Source organism: Theobroma cacao, chromosome 5 (assembly GCF_053813885.1).
Source record: "Theobroma cacao isolate CCN51 chromosome 5, ASM5381388v1, whole genome shotgun sequence".
NCBI lineage: Eukaryota > Viridiplantae > Streptophyta > Magnoliopsida > Malvales > Malvaceae > Theobroma > Theobroma cacao.
Window position 1 is genome coordinate 45,656,819 of NC_142643.1, and position 21,798 is coordinate 45,678,616.

The following is a 21,798-nucleotide window of genomic DNA, read 5'->3' on the forward strand; positions in this document are numbered from 1 at the left end:
CATATTTTTCCTATCTCACTTCATATTTATATCTTTCTTTTTCTACTACATTTTTGTTCATATATATATATATATATATAATTCTTCATACAGTGTACAATTATACATGATTCAACCACTGAAGCTCAAGAAAGATAAAAAGTGAAACAACTGATGTATATTCTTCTAGACATGTTTGGTTTACTAGAAAATCCTTAACCAAATTTCAGCAGGTAGAAGTTTTCCTACTTGTTACAACCATGGAAGTTTATGCATTCAAGAATTTTAAGTAAATTGATTCATTCCACCGATTGTAATTAAAACAATCAGAGAATGTTTCAATGGCAGTAGTCTGACATGCAGTGGAATGCAAAACTACAAAGACTTCCTGAGTCAGGAAACAGCAGTTTCTGAACTGGATAATGAATCAGTCAAAGGTCATGTTTTCTGCCTCTTGCCTAAAGGATTCAAACAATGCAGAAGACAGGTAACGCTCGCCCGCGCTGGGGAAAATAACCTGCACGGGGAAACAAAAAATTGTTCAAGAATCAGGAAATGAACAAACAAGAGTTTGCACCAGTAGAAGTCTTTTCTACTTGTGTTACCAATGATGCAAAACCAGCTAAGCAATTCACAAAAAATCAGGTCAAGGCTGGAACTGGAGAACATAAGGACAGAACATTAGCCTTTTGGGTCTCAGCCTAACCAAGGCCTGCTCTTTCATGCATCATAAATGAGTTATCATTTGTTTCTTCCCTAAGCTACTGATAATAGGCATTGCTTCATCATTTAACCATTTTTTGCCCTGTAATTCATATACCAAAAAGGTTTTCTATTGGATACCCTTTTGCAGATCAACTGTAATCTGTAATTTGAATGATTGATGTGCCAGAAACAAGTTTAGAAATGCTGGATTGCAGTGAAGGACTTTTGAATATAATGGGAATCTCAAAGAAACTCTTTTACTTGAATGGATAGATTAAATGTTTCTAAGATTGGACTGACAACTAGCAGAGTTTTCGACAGTATGAACTTTAAAGCTTTCAAGGACAGAAATGAGAGAAGACAAACAAACCAAGAACCCTGGAAATTGTTACATGCGTGGTAAAGGTTAGAACTCATCTGGACCATTTTGGTTTTTCAGAGAGTTAATCAACTTATATCTAGTATCATAATAGGATATATCAAGTTGAAGAAGGGAATGCAACTCACAACTATGAGTTTGCCGGTATTTTCTGGTCTCTTTGCCACCTTGATTGCAGCCGCTGCTGCAGCACCAGATGATATACCTACCTGTCAAGATTAATTTATGTGAGAAAAGTCAAGTAAATTTACAATGAGCATTAACGGTGGAAAAAAAGAGATGTATAAATTTAACTTATGTAAGCATGCTTGAAGGTCATGAGAAGAGATTAATGGTTCTGAATTATACCAGCAAACCTTCTTTCAAGGCTAGCTTCTTAGCAGTCTCAATAGCTTCTTCACCAGACACCTAAGAAGTTATAACAGCAGCATAGATAAATGGAATAGAAAACTACCATGCACCATACAGAATAAGCCATGGATCAGATGATTGATACTTGGCAAGGAAAAAGAAGATAAGTAATGGGAGAGAATCACTACTTGTGAGGAAAAGAAATATCACCTGACAGAAATAAAAAGTTCAGAAATTTTTCCAAAATAAAACTGATTGCAAATTTTCCTAAAGCTGTTTCTAGACTTGGAAGAAATGAAAGGTAAAACCAATTTACTAATGCTTTCCAGAATAAGAAATCATGGGACTAAAGCAGAATCTGATGATTTGACAAAGTGATTTGACAAGGATGCTGTTGAGACTTACCTGAACAACTTCATCAAGGATTCCAACATCTAAAACTTCAGGGACAATACCAGCACCAATTCCTTGGATCAGATGAGGGCCTTTGACATGCATGGGCACACAATGTCACCAAGAAAATAATCAAGTACTAAAGATATTGCTCAAATCATAAAGGTTTTGATGAAATTTTGTTCAACAGTATAATTTCATATAGGATCTCTAAAACAGGTGAGCTAAGATTATTAAACAGTCTCTTACCTGCATAGAGTATTTGTATATTAGTTAATGGATTTATCTCAAATTGTTCTTATTTTTCCGAACATTGAGCTTTACAGTTTTGAAACAACAATGAATTCCAATAAATAATATGAAAAGAATGAAACAATGCCAATAAAAGACCAAAGAAGACTGAAGGATGAAAGAAACTTGAAAGTTACCAGGTTTTCCACCATTCAAGACTGCACTTTCAACTGGTTCTACGCCATACACCTATATCTCAACAAAAAAGGTAAGCCAAAAAGAAGAAAATGCTCTCATTAACATAACAACCAGAACATTGACTCTTTCTCTAATAAGTTACAGTCTCAAATGTGCACATCATCTTTTCTACAGTTAAAAAAGGAGGAAACCTTGATCTCTGAGTTTTTCTCTTTGAGGAATTTCCCTGCACCTGTTATCGTACCACCAGTCCCAATACCTGCAACCAGTGCATCAACTTTGCCTTCCGAGTCTTTCCATATCTCTGGACCAGTGGCATCATAATGAATCTAAACAAGGGTTCATTAGTTCCTTTAGTCATTAACTCAGATTATGAAACATAGAAAAGTTAAGAGTAGAGATAATACCTGAGGATTGGCAGGGTTTTCAAATTGCCGAAGCATGTGACTGTTAGGTGTGTTATTTACTAACTCCTCAGCCTTGTCAATAACCCCTTTAATGCCCTTGACTGGGTTAGTGAGGTATACCTCAGCTCCTAAAGCTCGAAGAACGATTCTCCTCTCAATACTCACAGATGCTGGCATTGTAACAATAACTTTATAACCCCTGGCTGCTCCAAGGAAAGCCATTCCAATGCCAGTATTACCACTGGTAGGCTCGATGAGGACATTCTTTAGCCAATATTATTTGAACATATGCAGAACCAATGGGAAGTTTGTTAGCTTAAATGTTCCATATTTGGTCCATTCATGTGGAAAGTGGTCCACATTGAATCAAAAATCAATTGAAGCAGAAGATTCTAGTTTAAGCCTCACAAGAGCAAAATAGACCTTTGTAAATTGTAACAGACCACATTCAATTATAGGCATATGCATATGCATGAAATTGAAGGCTACACCTAGCAAAGCACCTTTGAATATGGCAAAGCCCACTATACCTTCCCTGGTGTAATCAAGCCCTTATCTTCTGCATCTTTAATCATGCTGTAGGCAATCCTGCATATCCAAAAATAAAATGACCAGAGGTGTTAATTTGCAGGTAACACTGTGCAAGGTGCAGTGAAGAAAATACAATCAAATATAAACCAAGCCTATGCCTGTCTTTAACACTGGAGCAAGGTTCCAACAGCTCTAGCTTGGCAGCAATACGTGCTACACAACCGTCCACAATATTGTTCAGATAAACCATAGGTGTATTGCCTATTAACTGCGTAAGCCACAAGGAGGTTAAAAGGAAATTTTGAGAAAGAAGAAGAAACAGAAGACCGAAGACAGCAAGAAAACCAAAATGATTGAGAAGAGGATTTACCTCACTAACATCTTTCTTGATTGCACATTTCTCCTCCATTTCCGATTCTCAGAATTCTGCAACCTGATAGAAAGGAAGGATGAAAATCAAAAGCCAAAGCTTACTACAATCTTCCATCAACTGGGATGGACAATGAAGAGAAAAGAGGAAAACAAGAAAATCAAAAGTCAAAACCAACTATAACCAACAATGAACTGTGATGAACAGAGGTAAACATAACTGCTTTCAAGTACCCAGAATTTGTTTAATAAGAAGATGATAAACAGCTATTGAAGGCAACCCAAACATACAAGCTTCTGAACAGGTTATAAAGAGCATAAAAAGAGCTCAGAACACAGGAAGAGGCAAGAAATACCTATTTCCCAGCTAAGGAAATGGAAACAAGTCAAGCAATTGGAAATTTTACCAAAGAAAAGGAAATAAAACTTGTCAAAGAAACAAGGATAAATCAAACTGTAAACACATAGAAATATACTTACTGGATCGAGTAGTCCTATGGTACAGATAACTTCCAAAGGGGTGCCTTGGAATAGTCTAACAATGAACAACAAGACAAAAATAAGAAAATATTTAAAAATAAAGCACAAGTGCTTTAATAACCTTAAAGAAGGATGCCTCACCTCTACAAAACACTTAAAAACAAAAGCAAAAGATGTTGGTATTTGGTAATGAAACTGATGAGCTTGTCCTTTTCCAGGGTCCAAGGCCCAGTGATGACCAACTGTGCATTGCTAACTCCTAAACTTTAACTCCCGTTGTACTTTAGTTTTGAAAACAATTTAAAGCAGTCTTTTCTCTTTCTGCCGCTTGCACTTAAATAGTTGACAAACTACATTTCCTTGTTACCCAAGAAATACTTCTTTTAACAAGGTCAAAAATAAGCTCCTTCCAGCAGACTATGGATAACTGTACCCAATATTGATATTATTTGTTTGTTTAACCTATTTGCTTCGACTAAATTTACAAAGACTAGTAGTTTCCATTGAGATGGTTACATCCAATAGCTGGATTGTTTTGGTCCTTCCACTCCTTGTCATCCTTATCAGTTCCATTTTTCTAGTCAATACACTAAGCCACTTTCCTTCTGAATGTGGAAAATTTATGTTTTTTCCTTATTGTTATTTTCAGCTTGTCACTTCATACAATATTTTCTTGTCCACTAAGGCAGGAGTCTGCATTTCTTCCAGAAAAGAAAATGGATGGGGGGCTGTTCATGTACATGAAATGGACTTGCATTAGTTAATTTGGTTTATATTATTAGACAAAAACCATGAAAATAATTCTTATCAGGAAATGCATCAAAGTTCAACCAAAGGCTTGTATCTGCCAAGTTCCTAACTGTTTTCTTGATGAAGCACACTCAAAGTTATGGAATTTCTGCAAATTATGAACAGTTGTGATGAACTTGGGTTTGCTTTCCACATTGCCATTCTGCCATTTCTAGACTCTTTCTTAATGCATTAAACTCATACCCAAACCAGCAAACCTTGTTTCCAGTATGCAAAACACCAGAATTCTCCTAAACCTGAAATCTATGTCTTCTTTCTTTGTTCCACCGGGTTAAGACCACCATAACAATGATTAAGTAGTTCACAGATTACCTGTTCCAAGTTTCAGGAAGAGTTCTCTCTTGTACTCAATAACCCACATTGGATACTCTTAAGAGACGAGGGGCCAGAAGCTGCCTTTAAAACAGGCGAGCCTTGATGGGACAAGGCATACCTTTCTCGGCCTTTTGGCTAAGATCAAGTGTAGTATCTGTTCTTATCAGTTTAATATCTGATACGTGGGCCATTGGTCCACATGATATTAAATTAATTTTTTAAGGGGGAGAGCCCATGCCGGTAGCTTGCTGCTGGGGTTCTCGCGCGTAGCCCAAGCGTTGCACTGCAGCTTAGGCCTGGCGCACCCACCAATGCCAGTTTAGGAAAATGTTGGAAATGAGGTATGGTAATTATCTGAATTAGAATTCCGAATAACCAAAGTAACCTTTTAAAATGTTCTTATGTTATCTCGATGATATTCTGAATTATATATTGCAATGAAAAAGGGTTTTTTAATTTACTAAACCCTATAACGGTTTAATGATCTTTTAAATATAAGATTGCTTATGACCATAATCTTCCTTTTTTGAGTTAAAATTTTAGATGAAGTAAAGATTATAATATTCAAAAGCCATAAGCCTGAAGACCCCAAATTAAAGCAATTCCCTTAAATTTAGTTTGAGTAACAATTAAAATAGGAGGTTTATAGACCCATCAACATAAGTTTTCTCCCTTTTTAATTTTCACACCATATTTTCTGAAGAAATGCACTGGCTCAGAAACCTTTTTAATCATTTTAAAAAAAAGAAAGAGAGATCAATTAATAATGATTTGGAAACTGATAATTGTTTCCTTCGAATTTCACTAGACTGTTTGGACCGTGTAGAAAGGAAGGGAAGCTACAACTCTCTGTTTGAAAATTCCTTAATCCCACTTTAGACAAATAAAAGTAAGGAGCAGGAAACAGAGGAAGCAGAGACTATAAGTACAGGGCAGGTGGCAACGATGCAACATACTTACCTGGACGGGGTCGATGGGTGATCAAAAAGGCCCATGGCTTAGGTAAGCGGCCTCCATTGCACTTAGGAGGGGCGCTTGCTTATGGTCTCCCCAGGTGGGAGAGCCAACGTCATAATTTGTGGTAGTGGGGGCCTGCGTTCGCGCGGCCCCTATCCAATTCTAGTGCCTAACGTTTCAGATTTCTGGGTCAGGAAGGTTTAAGGCTTGTATTCTTAAGTTCCCAACTGTTTTCCTGATGAGGCACTTGCTAAAGTTAATTGAATTTCGTTTGCTTTTCACATAGCCATTCTGCTACTTCTTAAACCTTGTTTCCTATATGCAAAACATCACCTGAAATCTCTGTCTTCTTTCTTTGTTCCACAGGGTTGAGAAAAGAACATGTTCAAGTTTCCGAGTAGTTCAATAGATTACCTGTTTCTCTCAATATTTAGCCTTGTTTTGCACCAAAGAAAGTTCGTTTACATCCTCATTGTTGCATGACTACTCTCATGGTTGAGAAGGGAGTTTTCATGATGAATCATAGATACTAAACCCAGATGCAAACTCCTAATCCACAATTTCAACATTTCTTTGGTTGTGCTTTCGCAACAAGTCAACAAGTGCCCGGAAAAAACTGTCTTCATTGTTTGTACCGCCGGGTTAAGCCTACCAAAGCAATGATTCAAAAAAGAACATATTCCAAGTTTCTAGGTAGTTCAAAAATGGAATTCAAATCTTCAAAACTCTGTTTTGCATTAAAAAATATTGTTATCACACTACGATAATATACTAAATAAAAATGATAAACGCATTTTATCAAGTATTAAAAACGTATCATATAATATGTGATATGTATTTTATAATATGAAAATGTATAGTATGATACAATCAATACATTTTTCATAAACTCAATTTTAACTAATTATTAAAAATTTTAGAATTAAATACACTAATATCTTTAAGTTTTAATTATAATTTTATACAAATCTATTAATTTTCGAAATGTACCGTTTGCTTTAAAAGAATATCTTCCATTAGATATATAAGTCCAACTACTAGTCCATCGTGAACATTTTCATTAATTTGATGATGTAGTAATATTAAAAAGATAATTTTAATTTTTATTAATTTTAAAATTTATCAAATTATAATTTAAAAAAAAAACTCTACTCTCGCCAACCGACTACCTCGTGGCCAGATCTGGTTAGAGAGCGCTAGATCTAGCTAGATCACACACTAGGAGCACTAGATCGATACTCTCTACATTTGATGCTCCTTTGGGGAGATTCAACTGAATCTGGCATTTCATGATCAGATTTGGTCATACAGTGACTAGTCAAGTAAACGAGAGCCGTTAATTGACCTAAAAAAAGGAAAAGAGTAAAAAAAAAAACGTTTTAAACATTTCACGTTTAAGTATTAATACTATTTACATATTTGAGGTAAAATGTTCAATTTGAAAACTATTAAACCTACGTATAGTTAAAAGTTGAAAGGTCAATACATTTTATTCAAAATTTTATTTTTTATTATTTTTTAAATTGAAACATTAAAAACTATTTTTCAAGAGTTTCAATCTTTAGATTTAAACAAATATTAAAAAAATTTGAATTCCTTTTTTATTTCAATGTGTCTTTTAATTTTTAATTAATAAATTAATATAAGAATGTATATTTTGTTTAAAAATATATATTATTAAGAAATATATTGAGAGTTTAAATTAAAAAATAATAATATTTTTAATCTATATCCTATAATCTTCAATTGTTAAAAATATAATATTTTTAAAATTTTTTCTTTATTTTACATATATATTATTTATAATTAATTTTAAAATTTTTTACTAATACTTAATATTAAAAAATAAGTTTTGATATACATACATATTTCGATTTAACAACTATGTTCAAAACATTCCACATTGAAACTATTCGTGACAAGAGCTGAGAAGTTGTCTTTAAAAGAAACGAGTCTCGAAGGGGAGAAGCATACCTTTCTCGGCCTTTTGGCTAAGATCAAGTGTAGTATCTGTTCTTATCAGTTTAATATCTGATACGTGGGCCATCGGTTCACATGATATTAAATTAATGTTTTTAGGGGGAGAGCTCACTCACAATAGCTTGCTATTGGGGCTCTTGCGCGTCGCCCAAGCGTTGCTCTACTGCTCGGGCCTGGCGCACCCCACCCAATTCCACTCCAACTATTTACTGAACTTAGAAATTTTTAAAGAATTGTATTATTTTGATTAATTGTTAGTTAAATTTAAGATTAATTTTTAAAGATTATCTTAGTTACATTATGAATCATGAATTAGAACAAAAATGGGTATGTGAGGTCATTAAATTTTTTAATGGTTTAATGAGTTAAGAAGCCTATAAATTTTTAACCTGGCTTTGCTTATGACTATAGTACAACTTATTTTCATTTCCTTTTTTTGAGTTAAAATTTAAGATGAATCTAAGTTTACAATAATCAAAAGCCACAAGCCTTAAGGCACAAACTTAATTAATTTTAGTTAGTTTGAGTTGAGCTAAAATAGGAGGTTTGTAAACCCATCAGCATAGGTTTTCTTCCCTTTTAATTTGCAAGGTTAAAAGGAAAGTACCCTTGATCCATATTTTTGAATAAAATTCAAATTGCTCAGAAACCTTTTTAATCAATTTTAAAAAAAATGAAAAAAGACCAATTAATAATGATTTGGAAACTGATCATTGTTTCCTTCGAATTTCACAAGTCTGTATGAACCAGAGAAAGGAAGTGAAGCTAGCCTATTCTCGGTTTGGAAATTCATTCATCCCATATTGAACAAGTAGAAGTAAGTGGCAGGGAACAGAGGAAGCAGAGACTATAAATACAGGGCAGGTGGCAACGATCAAACATACTTACCTGGACGGGGTCGATGGGTGATCAGAAAGGCTCATGGCCTAAGCAAGCGGCCTCCATTGCACTGAGGAGGGGCGCTTGCCTAAGGTCTCCCCTAGTGGGAGAGCCTACGTCATAATTTGTGGTAGTGGGGGCCTGCGTACGCGCGGCCCCTGTCCAATTCTAGTAACTAACGTTTGAAGATCTAGGTTATGTAGGGATCAGGGCTTAAGGCCTTTGCTGGGCTCACCAAAAGTCCTGTTAGCTTATTTTCTTAGTGGAGTCCCCACATCGACTGAAGCATGCGTACAACAAAGGGAGGGTAGATTAAGGCCTGCATATGCCAAGTTCCCAACTGTTTTCTTGATGAAGCACTTATTAAAGTTAATTGAATTTCAGTAAATTGCGAACAATTTGGATGAACTTGGGTTTGCTTTCAACATTGCCATCCTGCCACTTCTTCATTCTTGTTTCCTATAGGCAAAGCACCAGAATTCTCCTAAACCCGAAGCCTATGTCTTCTTTCTTTGTTCCACAGGGTTGAGAAAAGAACATGTTTAAGTTTCTGAGTAGTTCAACAGATTACCTGTTTCTCTCAATCTTTAGCCCTGTTTTGCACCAAAGAAAGTTCGTTTACATCCTCATCGTTCAATGACTACTCTCATGATTGAGAAGGGAGTTTTCATGATGAACCATAGATACTAACCCCAGTTGCAAACTATGGCACCTAATCCACAATTTCAACGTTTCTTTGGTTGTGCTTTCTCGACAAGTCAACTAGTGGCCCAGAAAAAACTGTCTTCGTTGTTTGTTCCGCTGGGGTAAGCCTAGTAAAATAATATGATTCAGAAAAGAACATGTTCCAAGTTTCTAAGTAGTTCATAGATTACCTATTGCTCTCCACCTAGGAATTCGAATCCCCTAACTAACTCTGTTTTACACCCAAAAACCATATTTATCAATATCATATGTGTATGGATACAATATTAGTAAAAAATTATATGTATTTATAGTTATTTCGTATTTGATTAAATATTGAAAATATATCGTGTGATATATAATATGTATTTTATAATATATAAAATATCATATGATATAATCGATATATTTTTTATAAATTTAATTTTAATTAATTACTAAAAATTTATTTTTTTGTTTTTTTAAATTGACACATTAAAAATTATTTTTCATGAATTTCAATTTTAAATAAAAAATATTCAAAAAATTGAATTCGCTTTTGATTTCAACATGATAAATTTTTTTAATTTTTAATTAATAAATGAAAATGAAAAATATATATTTTATTTAAAAATATATATTATTAAGGAATATGTTGAGAGTTTAAATTTAAAAAAATCTCATTTTCAATTTATACTTTATAATGTTTAATTTTTTAAAAATATAATAATTTTAAAGGTAAAATATATTAACACAAATGAATATTTCATTTTAAATGTGTAAACAACGTTAATACCTAAATATAAAAAATTTAAAATACTTTTTTTCACCTTTTCCTTTCTCTTAGGCCGATTAGACTGACCGACCACCCATTGCCCTGGGCTCCCATGGGGCACACCCTCCCCTGCAAATCACCAAATCGAAGCAAGGAGCTCCAAATTGGGCTCCCCAAGGCAACACCAGATCTGGTGCTCAATTGGGGAGTGTCGTCGACCCCAGTAGCCAAAAAGAATTTTTTTTGAAATAAAGAAAAAATTTTAAAATAAAAAATTATAATTTATATAGTAATAATTTTTAAAATTAATAAAAAATAAAATTATTTTAAAAATATTATCGCATCATCAAACTAACATAAACATTGACAGTTGACTAATAACAAAACTTATATGTTTAACAAAAAAAAGTTTTTTAGACAGAATATTTACATTGAAAACTAGTAAACTTATATATAATTATAATTAAAAGTTTAGAGTATTAGCGTATTTTATCTTATTTTTAAATTTTTTTAATTTTACATGTATAAATATTATTTATAATTATTTTTTAAAAAATTTTACTATATTTTACGATATGATATTTGATATTATAAAAATAAAATTTTAATACACGATATGTATTTTGATTTAAGAATTATATAAAAAAAAATATGTTCTCTCTTTTGTTCAAAATCCCACATTAAAACTATACGAGACAAGTGGTGAGAAGCTGCCTTTAAAAGAAACGACCCCTGGATGGCAAAAGCATACCTTTCTCGGCCTTTTGGCTAAGATCAAGTGTAGTATCTGTTCTTATCAGTTTAATATCTGATACGTGGGCCATTGGTCCACACGATATTAAATTAATTTTTTTAGGGGGAGAACCCATCTACAGTAGCTTGCTACTGGGGTTCTCGTGTGTCGCCCAAGCGTTGCACTACAGCTTGGGCCTGGCGCACCCCACCCAATACTAGTCTAAATATGTTGGGCCTGGCTAACCCCACCCAATGCCACTCTAAATATCTTTTTGAAGATAGCAGTACCACCAAATACCAGTCATGACAGCTCGGGCCTGGCACGACCCACCGAATACGAGTTTTAACATGTGTTTAAATATTTGAGGTAATATATATATATTATTTGATTGATTTTTTATTTAATAAAAGGTTCATTTTAAGGTCAAAAATAGTTTAAATTTTTTATGAAACTTATGTTTGAGTATTTTTCCAATTTAGAAGTACAGATAAAATTATGTTAATTCAAAAATGGGTTGCAAATTTATTGGATCTTTTAGTGCAGTAAATATATGGTCTGTTCCTTTTTGAGTTAAAATTTTAGTGTGAAGCTAGAATTATTGCAAGCAAAAGCCACAAGCCTGGAATCTGCATTAAACTTGAATTGTTCTAGTTACAAATCCCAATTAACAAAGTGTAGCCCTTCATCCCACGAATTAAAGTAAATCACTTAATTTAAGCTTGAATTTGAATTAAAAATAGGAGGTTTATAGACCCATCAACAGAGTTTTTTTTTTTTTATCTTTTTTTAATTTGCAAGGTTAAAAGGAGAGTGCCCTTACTCTATATTTCTGAATAAAAATTCAATTGTCAGACACCTTTTTGATGAATTTAATAAAAAAGAAGAAGATGAAAGACCAATTAATAATGATTTGGAAACCGATCATTGTTTCCTTCGAATTTCACAAGTCTGTTTGGATGAGAGAAAGGAAGGGAAGCTAACTTTGGAAATTCGTTTGTCCCACCTTACACAAGCAAAAGTAGGGAGCAGGGTGCAGAGGAAGCAGAGACTATAAATACAGGGCAGGTGGCAACGGTAAAACATACTTACCTGGACGGGGTCGATGGGTGATCATAAAGACCCATGGCCTAGGTAAGCGGCCTCCATTGCACTTAGGAGGGGCGCTTGCCTAAGGTCTCCCCAAGCGGGAGAGCCTACGTCGTAATTTGTGGTAGTGGGGGCCTGCGTTCGCGCGGCCCCTGTCCAATTCTAGTAACTAAAGTTTTAGGTTGCGGTAAGGTGGGGACCATGGATTAAGGCCGTCGCGGGGCTCCACCAAAGTCGTGTTTGTTTATTTTCTTAGAAGTCTCTAAATCGACTGAAGCATGCATGTAACAAAGAAAGGAGAGGCCTGCATAAGCCAAGTTCCCAACTGTTTTCTTGATGAAGCACTTATTAAAGTTAATTGAATTTCTGCAGATTATGAACAGTTTTGATGAACTTGGGTTTGCTTTCCACATTGCCATTCTGCCACTTCTTAAAATTTGTTTCCTATATTCAAAACGCCAGAATTCTCCTAAACTTGAAATCTGTCTTCTTTCTTTGTTCCACAGGGTTGAGAAAAGAACACGTTCAAGAGTAGTTCAATAGATTACCTGTTTCTCTCAATCTTTAGCCCTGTTTTGCGCCAAAGAAGGTTCGTTTACATCCTCATTGTTGCATGACTACTCTCATGATTGAAAAGGGAGTTTTCATGATGAACCATAGATACTAACCCCAGTCGCAAACTATGGCACGTAATCCACAATTTCAACATTTCTTTGGGTGTGCTTTCTCAGCAAGTCAGTAAGTGGCCCAGAAAAAACTCTATGTCTTCATTGTTTCTTCCACCGGGTTAAGCCTACCATAACAATGATTAAGAAAAAAAACATGTTCCAAGTTTCTAAGTAGTTTATAGATTACTTGTTCCTCCCCACCTATTTTAAAAATAGAATTCGAATCCTCTAATTCAATTCTGTATCAAAAAATATATTTACTAATATCATACAATACGTAATACATATAGTATTTGATTTGTATTCATAATTATATCGCATTTGATTAAATATCAAAATCATATCATATGGTACGTGATATGTATTTTATAATATAAAAAGTATCGTACGATATAGTTGATACGTTTTTTTACAAATTTAAATATAATTAATTATGAAAATTTATTTTTTATTATTTTTTAAATTGAAACATTAAAAACTATTTTTCATGAGTTTTAATCTTTAGATTTTAAATAAAAATAATAAAAAATTGAATTATTTTTTATTCCAACATGATAAGTGTTTTTAAATTTTTAATTAATAAATTAATATAAAAATGTATATATTTTTTAAAATATATATTATTAAGAAATATGTTGGCAGTTTAAATTAAAAAATAATCCTCTTTTCAATTTATATTTTATAATCTACCATTATTAAAAGTAAAATACACTAACATCTTTAACTTTTAATAATAATTATATACAGATTCATTAGTTTTCAAAATAAACAATCTGTTCCAAATGTGTAAATGACGTTAATGCTTAAACATGAAATGTTTAAAATATATATTTTTTTTTCACATTTTCTTTTCTCTCCAGTTGGCTAGTGACCTTTTTTTACACCGATCGACCACATTTACCTTAGCTCCCTTAAAAAGCACTAAATCGGAGCAAGGAGCCCCAAATTGGCTCCCCACAAAAGCACTAGATCTAGTGCTCCCCTAGGAGTGCCATTGGTCACGAGTGGTCTGAAAGATTTTTTTTAAATGAGAAAATATTTAAAAATAAAAAATTATAATTTATATAATGTTAATGTTTCAAATTAATAAAAGGTAAAATTATTTTAAAAATATTATCATGTCATTAAATTAATAAAAATATTGATAATTGACTAACGATAGGACTTATATATTTAGAAAAATAGTTTTTTTGACAAAATTTCACTTTAAAAATTAATATATCTACGTGTAATTATTATTAAAATTAGAAGTGTTAGTATATTTTATTTTATTTTACATGTATAAATATTATTTATAATTAATTTTAAAATTTTTTATTATATCTTATAATATGATACTCGATACTAAAAAAATAAGATATCAATACACGATACATATCTTAATTTAACAATTATGTCCAAAAAATAACCCATTTGATAATAATTCTCTTTCGTTCGAAATCCCACATTGAAACTATACGTGACAAGGGGCAAGAAGCTGCCTTTAAAAGAGGCGAGTCTCATAAAAGCAAAGCATACCTTTCTCGGCCTTTTGGCTAAGATCAAGTGTAGTATCTGTTCTTATCAGTTTAATATCTGATACGTGGGCCATTGGTCCACATGATATTAAATTAATTTTTTTAGGGGGAGAGCCCATAACGGTAGCTTGCTACTGGGGATCTCAGGTGTCGCCCATGCGTTGCACTATAGCTTGGGCCTGGCGCACCCCACCCAATACGAGTCTAAGTATGTTTTTAAGGGTTGCATTACAGCGCGAGCATGGCACGCTTCTTACGATATGTTATGAAGTGTTGGAGGTTTAATATTTACTTATTGTGTTTGATCTTTTGTTCAGTTAAATGTTCATTTGAAGGTCAAAATTTTTTTTATATTGATTAAGAAACTTAAGTTTTGAGTATGTTTCAATTTGGAAGTACAGATAAAATTATGTTAATTCAAAAAGGGTTGCTAATTTATTGGATCTTTTTCAAAATTATTTTTATATTTTTTTATGAAACTTATGTTGGAGTATTTTTCATATTAGAAGTATAGATAAAATTATGTTAATTCAAAAATGGGTTGCAAATTTATTGGATCTTTTAGTGCAGTAAATATATGGTCTGTTCCTTTTTGAGTTAAAATTTTAATGTGAAGCTAGAAGTAATGTAATCAGAATCCACAAGCCTGGAATCTGCATTAAACTTGAATTTTTCTTGTTCCAAATTCCATTTAATAAAGTATTGCCTTTTATCCAGCGAATTAAAGTAAATCACTTAATTTAAGCTTGAATTTGAATTCGAGCATTTAGTTTATTGTTGGTACATAATTTTTTATCTAAAAAGTAAAATTTAAATTTCTCTTTTTCAAATTATATAATAAAAAACTTGAATTTAAATTAAAAATAAGAAGTTTATCACCCACCAATAGACTTTTTTTTTTTTGTTAATTTGCAAGGTTAAAAGGAAAGTACCCTTTTCTGGCATAAGCACACTCCATATGTCTGAAGAAATTCATCTTTGTTCAGAAACCTTATAAATTGAATCCAGCTCTATGAGGTTACTGGTTTGAGGAGTCATATTTGTCTTTTATCCCACATTGAGAAGTGAAGAAGATGGAGGTGGAGGTTGGTGCATTAAAAGAGAGGAAAAATGATTTCAAAACTCATACATACCTGGACGGGGTCAATGGGCGATCAAGAAGGCTCATGGCCTAGGTTGTTGGCCTCCATTGCACTCACGGGAGGTGCATCAGCCTAACATCTCCCTTACGTGGAGAGTGTACGTCATAATTTGTGGCAGTTGGGGGCCTGTGTTCGCGCGGCCCCCTCTAACAACTATGCAAATCAAATAATAATTATGTGTCTAATAGTCATTTAAAATTGTAAATTATGTGTGTAATAGTAAATGAGTAGATAATCATTGGGAAGAAAAGGGCTTTTGTTAATTAGAGAAAGATGGTGGAAATTAGGGTAAGAGAAAGATGGTGGGGAAGATAGTGGAAATTAGGGCAATTAAGGAGAACCTCAACACTTGCAATAAATAAATTAAGATTTGCCCCTCTAACAACTATGCAAATCAAATAATAATTATGTGTCTAATAGTCATTTAAAATTGTAAATTATGTGTGTAATAGTAAATGAGTAGATAATCATTGGGAAGAAAAGGGCTTTTGTTAATTAGAGAAAGATGGTGGAAATTAGGGTAAGAGAAAGATGGTGGGGAAGATAGTGGAAATTAGGGCAATTAAGGAGAACCTCAACACTTGCAATAAATAAATTAAGATTTGCGATAAAGATGTATTAAAGGTGATAAACAAATTAAAATTTGCGATTAAGATATATTGGAAGTGATAGAGAAGAAAATTAGAATAATGCTTAAAAGTGTCTGAGTGTTTTGTGAGAGGAGGTAAGAGAATACAAAATAAATTAAGATTTGCGATTAAGATATATTGGAAGTGATAAGAGAAGAAGATTGGAACAATACTAAAAAGTGTCTGAGTGTTTTGTGAGTGGAGGTAAGGAATGCAAATTAGAGAATAGATAAGAGGCGTGAGGAGAGAGTATTTGAGAATACAATTTAGTTGGAATACAAATTAAGGGAGGAAATAAGGAGTACAAGTTAGAGAATACATACAGCAGGTGCAATGATAGAGCATAATAGATAATAAGTTGGAAAGAGTTGAGAGAAAAGATTTGGGAAGAGCTTAAAAGAGAGTTTTTAGAGTGTAATTTGATGAATTTTTAAGCTTTTTCTAAATTGTTAAAGCTCATATATATATATATATATATATTAAGTAGTAACACTTTTTGACTAACAAGTTCGTAAAAAGTGACTATTGGATAAATGAGAATGGTACATTTAAGGAGAAACATGATTATTATGGGAAGAACACGTTTATGAAAGAAAAACTTAGTGGGCATTGTTAAAAGAGCACATTGTCCCACTACGTACAAGGGTAGTGCACAATGATTTGGATAGTAGAGTTTAGTGACATTTAACAACATGTCATGTGTTTTTCTTAAAAAGAAAAAAAGGAAAAGAAAAAACACACATACTTTAAGAAGTGTTAAGGAAAGATTTTAAGTATCTACATATTTGAGCTATTAAATCAAGTTCTTTAAGATATATCAAAGATGAAAATAACTCATGAATTTTATCATTTGTTTTGAATTACTTTTACTATTCTTCGTGTGACATAATTATTTATTTTTGTTTTCATTTTGTAAAACGACATTTAAAAAATAATCATATGTTAATCAAAATAGATATCTACAATAGAACCTTCCCACATCGAAGAAGTAATAAAAAGAGGAGAGAGAAGAGACTATAAATAAAAGGCAGGTGGCATCGTTGCAACATACTTACCTGGACGGGGTCAATGGGTGATCACTAAGGCCCATGGCCTAGGTAAGCGGCCTCCATTGCACTCTGGAGGGGCGCTTCCCTAAGGTCTCCCCAAGTGGGAGAGCCTACGTCATAATTTGTGGTAGTGGGGGCCTGCGTTCGCGCGGCCCCTGTCCAAATTTAGTACAACGTTTGTCCCTTTAATAACTTTGGGAATTCAACTACTGCTATCTGTTATTGATACTTAATACAACCAAGGCATCTGTTATGACATAATAACATCTTTAGACATTGACTAAATCAATTTGAAACCCTTTCAGCAGTTGGAAAATCAGTGGATAGAAAACGAAACAGATGCAAATCTGTAAGTTTGCCTTTAAGATAGACATATTTCCTCAACATCCCTTCCTTTTGGAACCCAGCTTTCTCAACAACCCTTTGGGAGGCCTTGTTGTCTACATGAACAAAGGCTTCAAGTCTCACCACACCAGGGAAGTCAACAAAAAATTGGGACACTCCCTTTGTAGCAATTCCATGTCCCCAACACTTCACTGCAACTCCGTTTCCGAAATTAGCCCTGCACCTGCCTATCACCGGAGAAGGGGAAGATCGAGACGAATCCGATCGAACGGTCGTAGATGCATACTGATCTTTGCCAAGGGTGTGGTATGCATACATCCTTGATGTGTGTCGGTGTCAAGTCTTCCACCTAAGGTGTCTGGTGACTTGCTCATCACCGGCGAATGAGAGAGAATCATCAGCATCCTCCAGCTTGAACGGACGAAGAGTAATCCTTGGTAAGTCAAATCTCCATTTGATTAGATTGTAATGGAAAAACTATATGGTGACCAAGGCCATTTATAATAGTCTTGTTGGTCAAAGTATTATTGACTATATATATGGAAAAGCTATGTATTAGAATATTGTTTAATTATGTTTCTAGAAAATTTTTCACAAATTTTTTTTATGTTTAAAGGAAATTTCCCATATTTTTTTCCTAAATAAAAGAAGTTTAAAGAGAAAAATATTAAAATTTTGATGTTCGTATATTTTGTTTAATGATAAAATGTAAAGAGTTAAGTTTGTCTAGGTATATTTTATAAAAAAAAATTCTTTTTAATAATTTCTTTTTTTTTGACAATTTTTTTATTACAACAAGGTCGATTGACTTCTATCATCCATTATTTGGGTTTGTATACTTCATTTTGAAGATTCAATTTTATTTGGTTTGGATGTGATATTTAGATTTTTTTTTTCCAATCATCATGCCACAAAATAAAATTTCTATAGATCAATTTATATATATAGACTTGGGTCTTTTTTTTCTTTGTTTTTTTTAATATTTTGTCACAATTCTTTTTAAGGATTCAATCAGTAAAAAATAATCATAATTATCTTTGAGATTGATGACCTTAAATCAAACTTTTCGAGTTTATGTTTAACACATTATCAATTTATAATATTTATTTATTAACGCTAAATTACAAAATATTATATCATAAATATGTAAAAGAAAAAATTTAAAAATTCTTTAATGTAAATATTTTAAAATAATAAATACATATTTTTTAACATTTTCAAACTTCTAAATTTATTTATTAAAGAGATAGGAACGTTTGATACATTGATAGTATATAAAAAATCCATACACTAATAATTTGTTAAATATAACCTAATTTTTTCACAATGATTTCACAAAATTAATTGCTATATATATAATAATTCACTTTTGTATAACTATTTATGTACGGAAAGAAGAAAATAAGAACAAGGTTAAACAATATTATTTTTATTTGTGAACAAACATGTTACAAAAGGGAGATAAATTGTAAAAGAATATTATAAAATAATAATTATAAAATAATAAATGAAATATCATAAACATGATCTTCCTTTGTTACATGCATGAAATATTCAAGCCTTTGTTTCAAAGTAGACCAGAAGCTAGAGGAAAATTCCTCTTCTGTTAGTTCCATCACCGGCAATTCTGGGAAGGAGCAATGGTGCCCTTGTTGCAGCTCAATTGTTGGTAGGCTTCATCTGATTAGGAAGGTGGTTTGGCCCTCCATTCAACCCACCTGAAAAAATACAGAAGAATCCATTAACACCAGTACTCTTACTTCATTGCTACAAACATTCCTGGGTCGTCATTACTGCAGAAGAATGAATAAAGGAATAAAGAGAAAGATTCCTGGGTATTACCTCCAGTCTTCGTGGGTTGGTGGCTGTCACCACCGATTAATCCGCACGGGATCTCGCAATTCAATTCACACCAAAAGCCAGGGGGGGAAGTACATCCTCGTCTTTCCAAGCAATCTTTCATGCAAAGCTCATAGTCTTTCGACTGTCCCACTTGAATGATTGTTAACAACATTGCACAGCACAATACCACCTTCATCAGAGAAGTTTTTTCCATCTTCCCTCAACAATATCTTTCTTGTTTTGCCACTTCTCCTATGCCAATGAGGTTCTTGTAGAGATTGTACAAATGGGTTGAGTTTATAAAGGGAAAGAAGATGGGGGCATGATTCTGTTAGGTGATTGTTTAAATTTAGGTGGGATTTGTCTAAAATTATTGTGTGATTTTGATTTGTTCCCCATATTTGGTAGTTTCTAATCTTATCCCATGTAGAATGAATGATTCCCCTGGCTTTGAACTTAGAAAAGAATAGGAGATGAAGGATGGCTGCTGTGAAAGTCTTGCAGTACTGCAGCCGCTCATTGATAGCACAATAAATTTATGCAGGTCTCTGATTTTAGGTTGTCACTGCAGGAACAGTGAGCATCTTGGCCTGCTGCAGCTTTTGTTATATTGATGTTTCTTTCTACATGTCTCATTGAATTGCCTTTTCTGTATTAGCCTGAGTTGATGGCACCAGACGTACTTCGCAATGAGCTATTCAATGAGAAGTGAGTTGTTTCTCTTCTATCAAATACCAATTAATCCTGTTTTTTCTCCTTGGTTAGCAGATTGCTCAGTCCATCTAAGCAGGCTGCTCCAGCACCCTTGCCTTTCTTCCTCTGGTTATTCTTCATATAGAACTCCAGCTCGATCTTTACCGTCCAATATGTATCAATCAGCCCTGCCACACTGACCTGGCCGTGAAGAAATGCATGCCAACAACCTATACCAGCGCCAAATTGTTCTTTAATGTGAGCCTCAAGTTTACGATCTTTTCGAAGCTTCTCAAGCTCCTTACGACATGGTTGCTCTTCTTAGTTTCCTCAGCAGCTTCCTTCTTAGTTGCTGTACGTCTTCTTCTTCCTCCCAATGTCAACACCATAGTTCTGAAGGTACCGTTGCTTAAAAGGGCGCTGCATCTACTTGAACAATGGCACTCTTTACAAGAGTCTGTGTCCTGACAAGCTCATTGTTTGAGGCATTATATTACCACATCAAGAATACGGGTTTTAACGTGTGACAGCCTCACTACCCCATGAATTCTCTTTACAATCTTGCAGCTTGACAACTTGAGCGCTCTTAGTATTTGCAGGCTGACGACCAAGTTCATACTTTCGCTTCTTCCTCCAAGGCTTCTTCTTGCTACCAGTGGCACGCTCTCTTGTCTTGTGCATGGAATCCCTGGAAATACCCATGTTGGCAAGTGACAGACTCAGTTGATCTCTTTCTGTTACTGATCTCTGACTGTGGCTTGTTGCTGTTATTGATGCTTAGAGTTAAAATAACCAAAGCTTAGATCTAACGGTATCTTTTGTGAATGTATAGAAAAACAAAAATTTCTTTTATTTCATGATACAATCATATGATCTTACATCTTTAGACATTGACTAAATCACTTTGAACCCCTTTCAGCAGTAGGAAAATCAGTGGATAAAAAGCTAAACACATACAAATCTCTAAGTTTGCCTTTAAGATGGGCATATTTCCTCAACATCCCCTCCTTTTGGAACCCTGCTTTCTCGACAACCCTTTGGGAGGCCTTGTTGTCCACATCAACAAAGGCTTCAAGCCTCACCACACCAGGGAAGTCAACAAAAAATTGGGACGCTGCCATTTTCACTGCCTTTGTAGCAACCCCATGTCCCCAGTACTTCACTGCAACTCCAAATCCGAAATTAGCCCTGCACCTGTCATCACCGGAGAAGGGGAAGATCGAGACGAACCCGATTGAACGGTCGTCGATGCATATTAATCTTCGCCATGGGTGTGGTATGCATACATCCTTGATGTGTGTCAGTGCTTCTTCCTTGGAAGTCAAGGTCTTCCACCTAAGATGTCTTGTGACTTGTTCATCACCGGCAAACGAGAGAAAATCATCAGCATCCTCCAGCTTGAATGGACGAAGAGTAATCTTTGATAAGTCAATCTCCATCTGATTAGATTGTAATGGAAAAACTATAGGTGCTAAAAACCTTTTATAGTAGTCTTGTTGGTCAAAGTATTATTGTCTATATGGAAAAGCTATGTATTAGAATATTGTTATATCATGTTTCTAGGAAATTTCTCACAACTTCGTTCCTACAATTAATTAATTCATTACTAGGAAACAACTCATAAAGTTCTTAAAAGCAAGGTAAATAGAAATATGCTCTTTAATAAGGAATCATATATCAATTAATAAG

The 21,798-nt window shown here is 33.7% G+C and overlaps 1 protein-coding gene, 1 long non-coding RNA gene, 9 other non-coding genes and 1 pseudogene across 17 annotated transcripts; 10 read left to right on the plus strand and 2 right to left on the minus strand.

Annotated features, from left to right (window-relative positions):
• Positions 1-135: 135 nt before the first annotated feature.
• On the minus strand, positions 136-4,286 carry LOC18600261 (bifunctional L-3-cyanoalanine synthase/cysteine synthase D1-like). 5 transcript variants are annotated; one of them, XM_088806442.1, is made up of 12 exons: positions 4,165-4,286; positions 4,024-4,078; positions 3,545-3,607; positions 3,333-3,442; positions 3,174-3,231; positions 2,644-2,907; positions 2,428-2,565; positions 2,236-2,287; positions 1,820-1,899; positions 1,412-1,471; positions 1,192-1,272; positions 136-496 (listed from the first exon to the last, which is right to left on the minus strand). In XM_088806442.1, exons 3-12 carry the CDS (start codon positions 3,581-3,583, stop codon positions 407-409), a joined length of 972 nt encoding a protein of 323 aa, XP_088662568.1. In that variant the 5' UTR covers positions 3,584-3,607; positions 4,024-4,078; positions 4,165-4,286; the 3' UTR covers positions 136-406. The 5 variants fall into 5 exon arrangements, with proteins under 5 accessions (XP_088662568.1, XP_088662567.1, XP_088662566.1 ...); XM_088806441.1 differs by lacking the exon at positions 4,165-4,286 and having other exon boundaries at positions 4,024-4,160; XM_088806440.1 differs by lacking the exons at positions 4,024-4,078; positions 4,165-4,286 and adding an exon at positions 3,900-4,009.
• A 976-nt stretch (positions 4,287-5,262) lies between these two features.
• LOC148762999 (U2 spliceosomal RNA) lies at positions 5,263-5,458 on the plus strand. Its single transcript, XR_016026761.1, has one exon. It is a non-coding gene; the product is annotated as a U2 spliceosomal RNA (small nuclear RNA).
• LOC108662090 (uncharacterized) lies at positions 5,268-6,680 on the plus strand. 2 transcript variants are annotated; one of them, XR_016026412.1, is made up of 2 exons: positions 5,268-5,489; positions 6,472-6,680. It is a non-coding gene; the product is annotated as an uncharacterized LOC108662090 (long non-coding RNA). The 2 variants fall into 2 exon arrangements; XR_001927871.2 differs by lacking the exon at positions 6,472-6,680 and adding an exon at positions 5,957-6,136.
• On the plus strand, positions 6,101-6,261 carry LOC148763000 (U1 spliceosomal RNA). Its single transcript, XR_016026880.1, has one exon. It is a non-coding gene; the product is annotated as a U1 spliceosomal RNA (small nuclear RNA).
• Positions 6,681-8,075: 1,395 nt separating the features above from the next.
• On the plus strand, positions 8,076-8,272 carry LOC148763001 (U2 spliceosomal RNA). Its single transcript, XR_016026762.1, has one exon. It is a non-coding gene; the product is annotated as a U2 spliceosomal RNA (small nuclear RNA).
• Positions 8,273-8,965: 693 nt separating this feature from the next.
• On the plus strand, positions 8,966-9,126 carry LOC148763002 (U1 spliceosomal RNA). Its single transcript, XR_016026589.1, has one exon. It is a non-coding gene; the product is annotated as a U1 spliceosomal RNA (small nuclear RNA).
• A 2,023-nt stretch (positions 9,127-11,149) lies between these two features.
• On the plus strand, positions 11,150-11,346 carry LOC148763003 (U2 spliceosomal RNA). Its single transcript, XR_016026755.1, has one exon. It is a non-coding gene; the product is annotated as a U2 spliceosomal RNA (small nuclear RNA).
• Positions 11,347-12,219: 873 nt separating this feature from the next.
• LOC148763004 (U1 spliceosomal RNA) lies at positions 12,220-12,380 on the plus strand. Its single transcript, XR_016026869.1, has one exon. It is a non-coding gene; the product is annotated as a U1 spliceosomal RNA (small nuclear RNA).
• A 2,026-nt stretch (positions 12,381-14,406) lies between these two features.
• Positions 14,407-14,602, plus strand: LOC148763005 (U2 spliceosomal RNA). Its single transcript, XR_016026758.1, has one exon. It is a non-coding gene; the product is annotated as a U2 spliceosomal RNA (small nuclear RNA).
• A 932-nt stretch (positions 14,603-15,534) lies between these two features.
• Positions 15,535-15,698, plus strand: LOC148763006 (U1 spliceosomal RNA). The gene has a single exon (XR_016026600.1). It is a non-coding gene; the product is annotated as a U1 spliceosomal RNA (small nuclear RNA).
• A 1,529-nt stretch (positions 15,699-17,227) lies between these two features.
• Positions 17,228-17,388, plus strand: LOC148763007 (U1 spliceosomal RNA). Its single transcript, XR_016026778.1, has one exon. It is a non-coding gene; the product is annotated as a U1 spliceosomal RNA (small nuclear RNA).
• Positions 17,389-19,108: 1,720 nt separating this feature from the next.
• Positions 19,109-20,811, minus strand: LOC18600265 (small ribosomal subunit protein eS8 pseudogene; annotated as a pseudogene). Its single transcript, XR_016026339.1, has 2 exons — positions 19,417-20,811; positions 19,109-19,292 (listed from the first exon to the last, which is right to left on the minus strand). The product of XR_016026339.1 is annotated as a small ribosomal subunit protein eS8 pseudogene (transcript).
• Positions 20,812-21,798: the final 987 nt, after the last annotated feature.

Coding starts and splice junctions, on each gene's coding strand:
- LOC18600261 (XM_088806442.1), bottom strand. CDS start 3,583: ATGGAGGAGAAATGTGCAATCAAGAAAGATGTTAGTGAG. Junction 2,288..2,427: donor AGAAAAACTCAGAGATCAAG/GTTTCCTCCTTT, acceptor GTTGAGATATAG/GTGTATGGCGTAGAACCAGT. Junction 497..1,191: donor ATACCGGCAAACTCATAGTT/GTGAGTTGCATT, acceptor TTCCCCGTGCAG/GTTATTTTCCCCAGCGCGGG.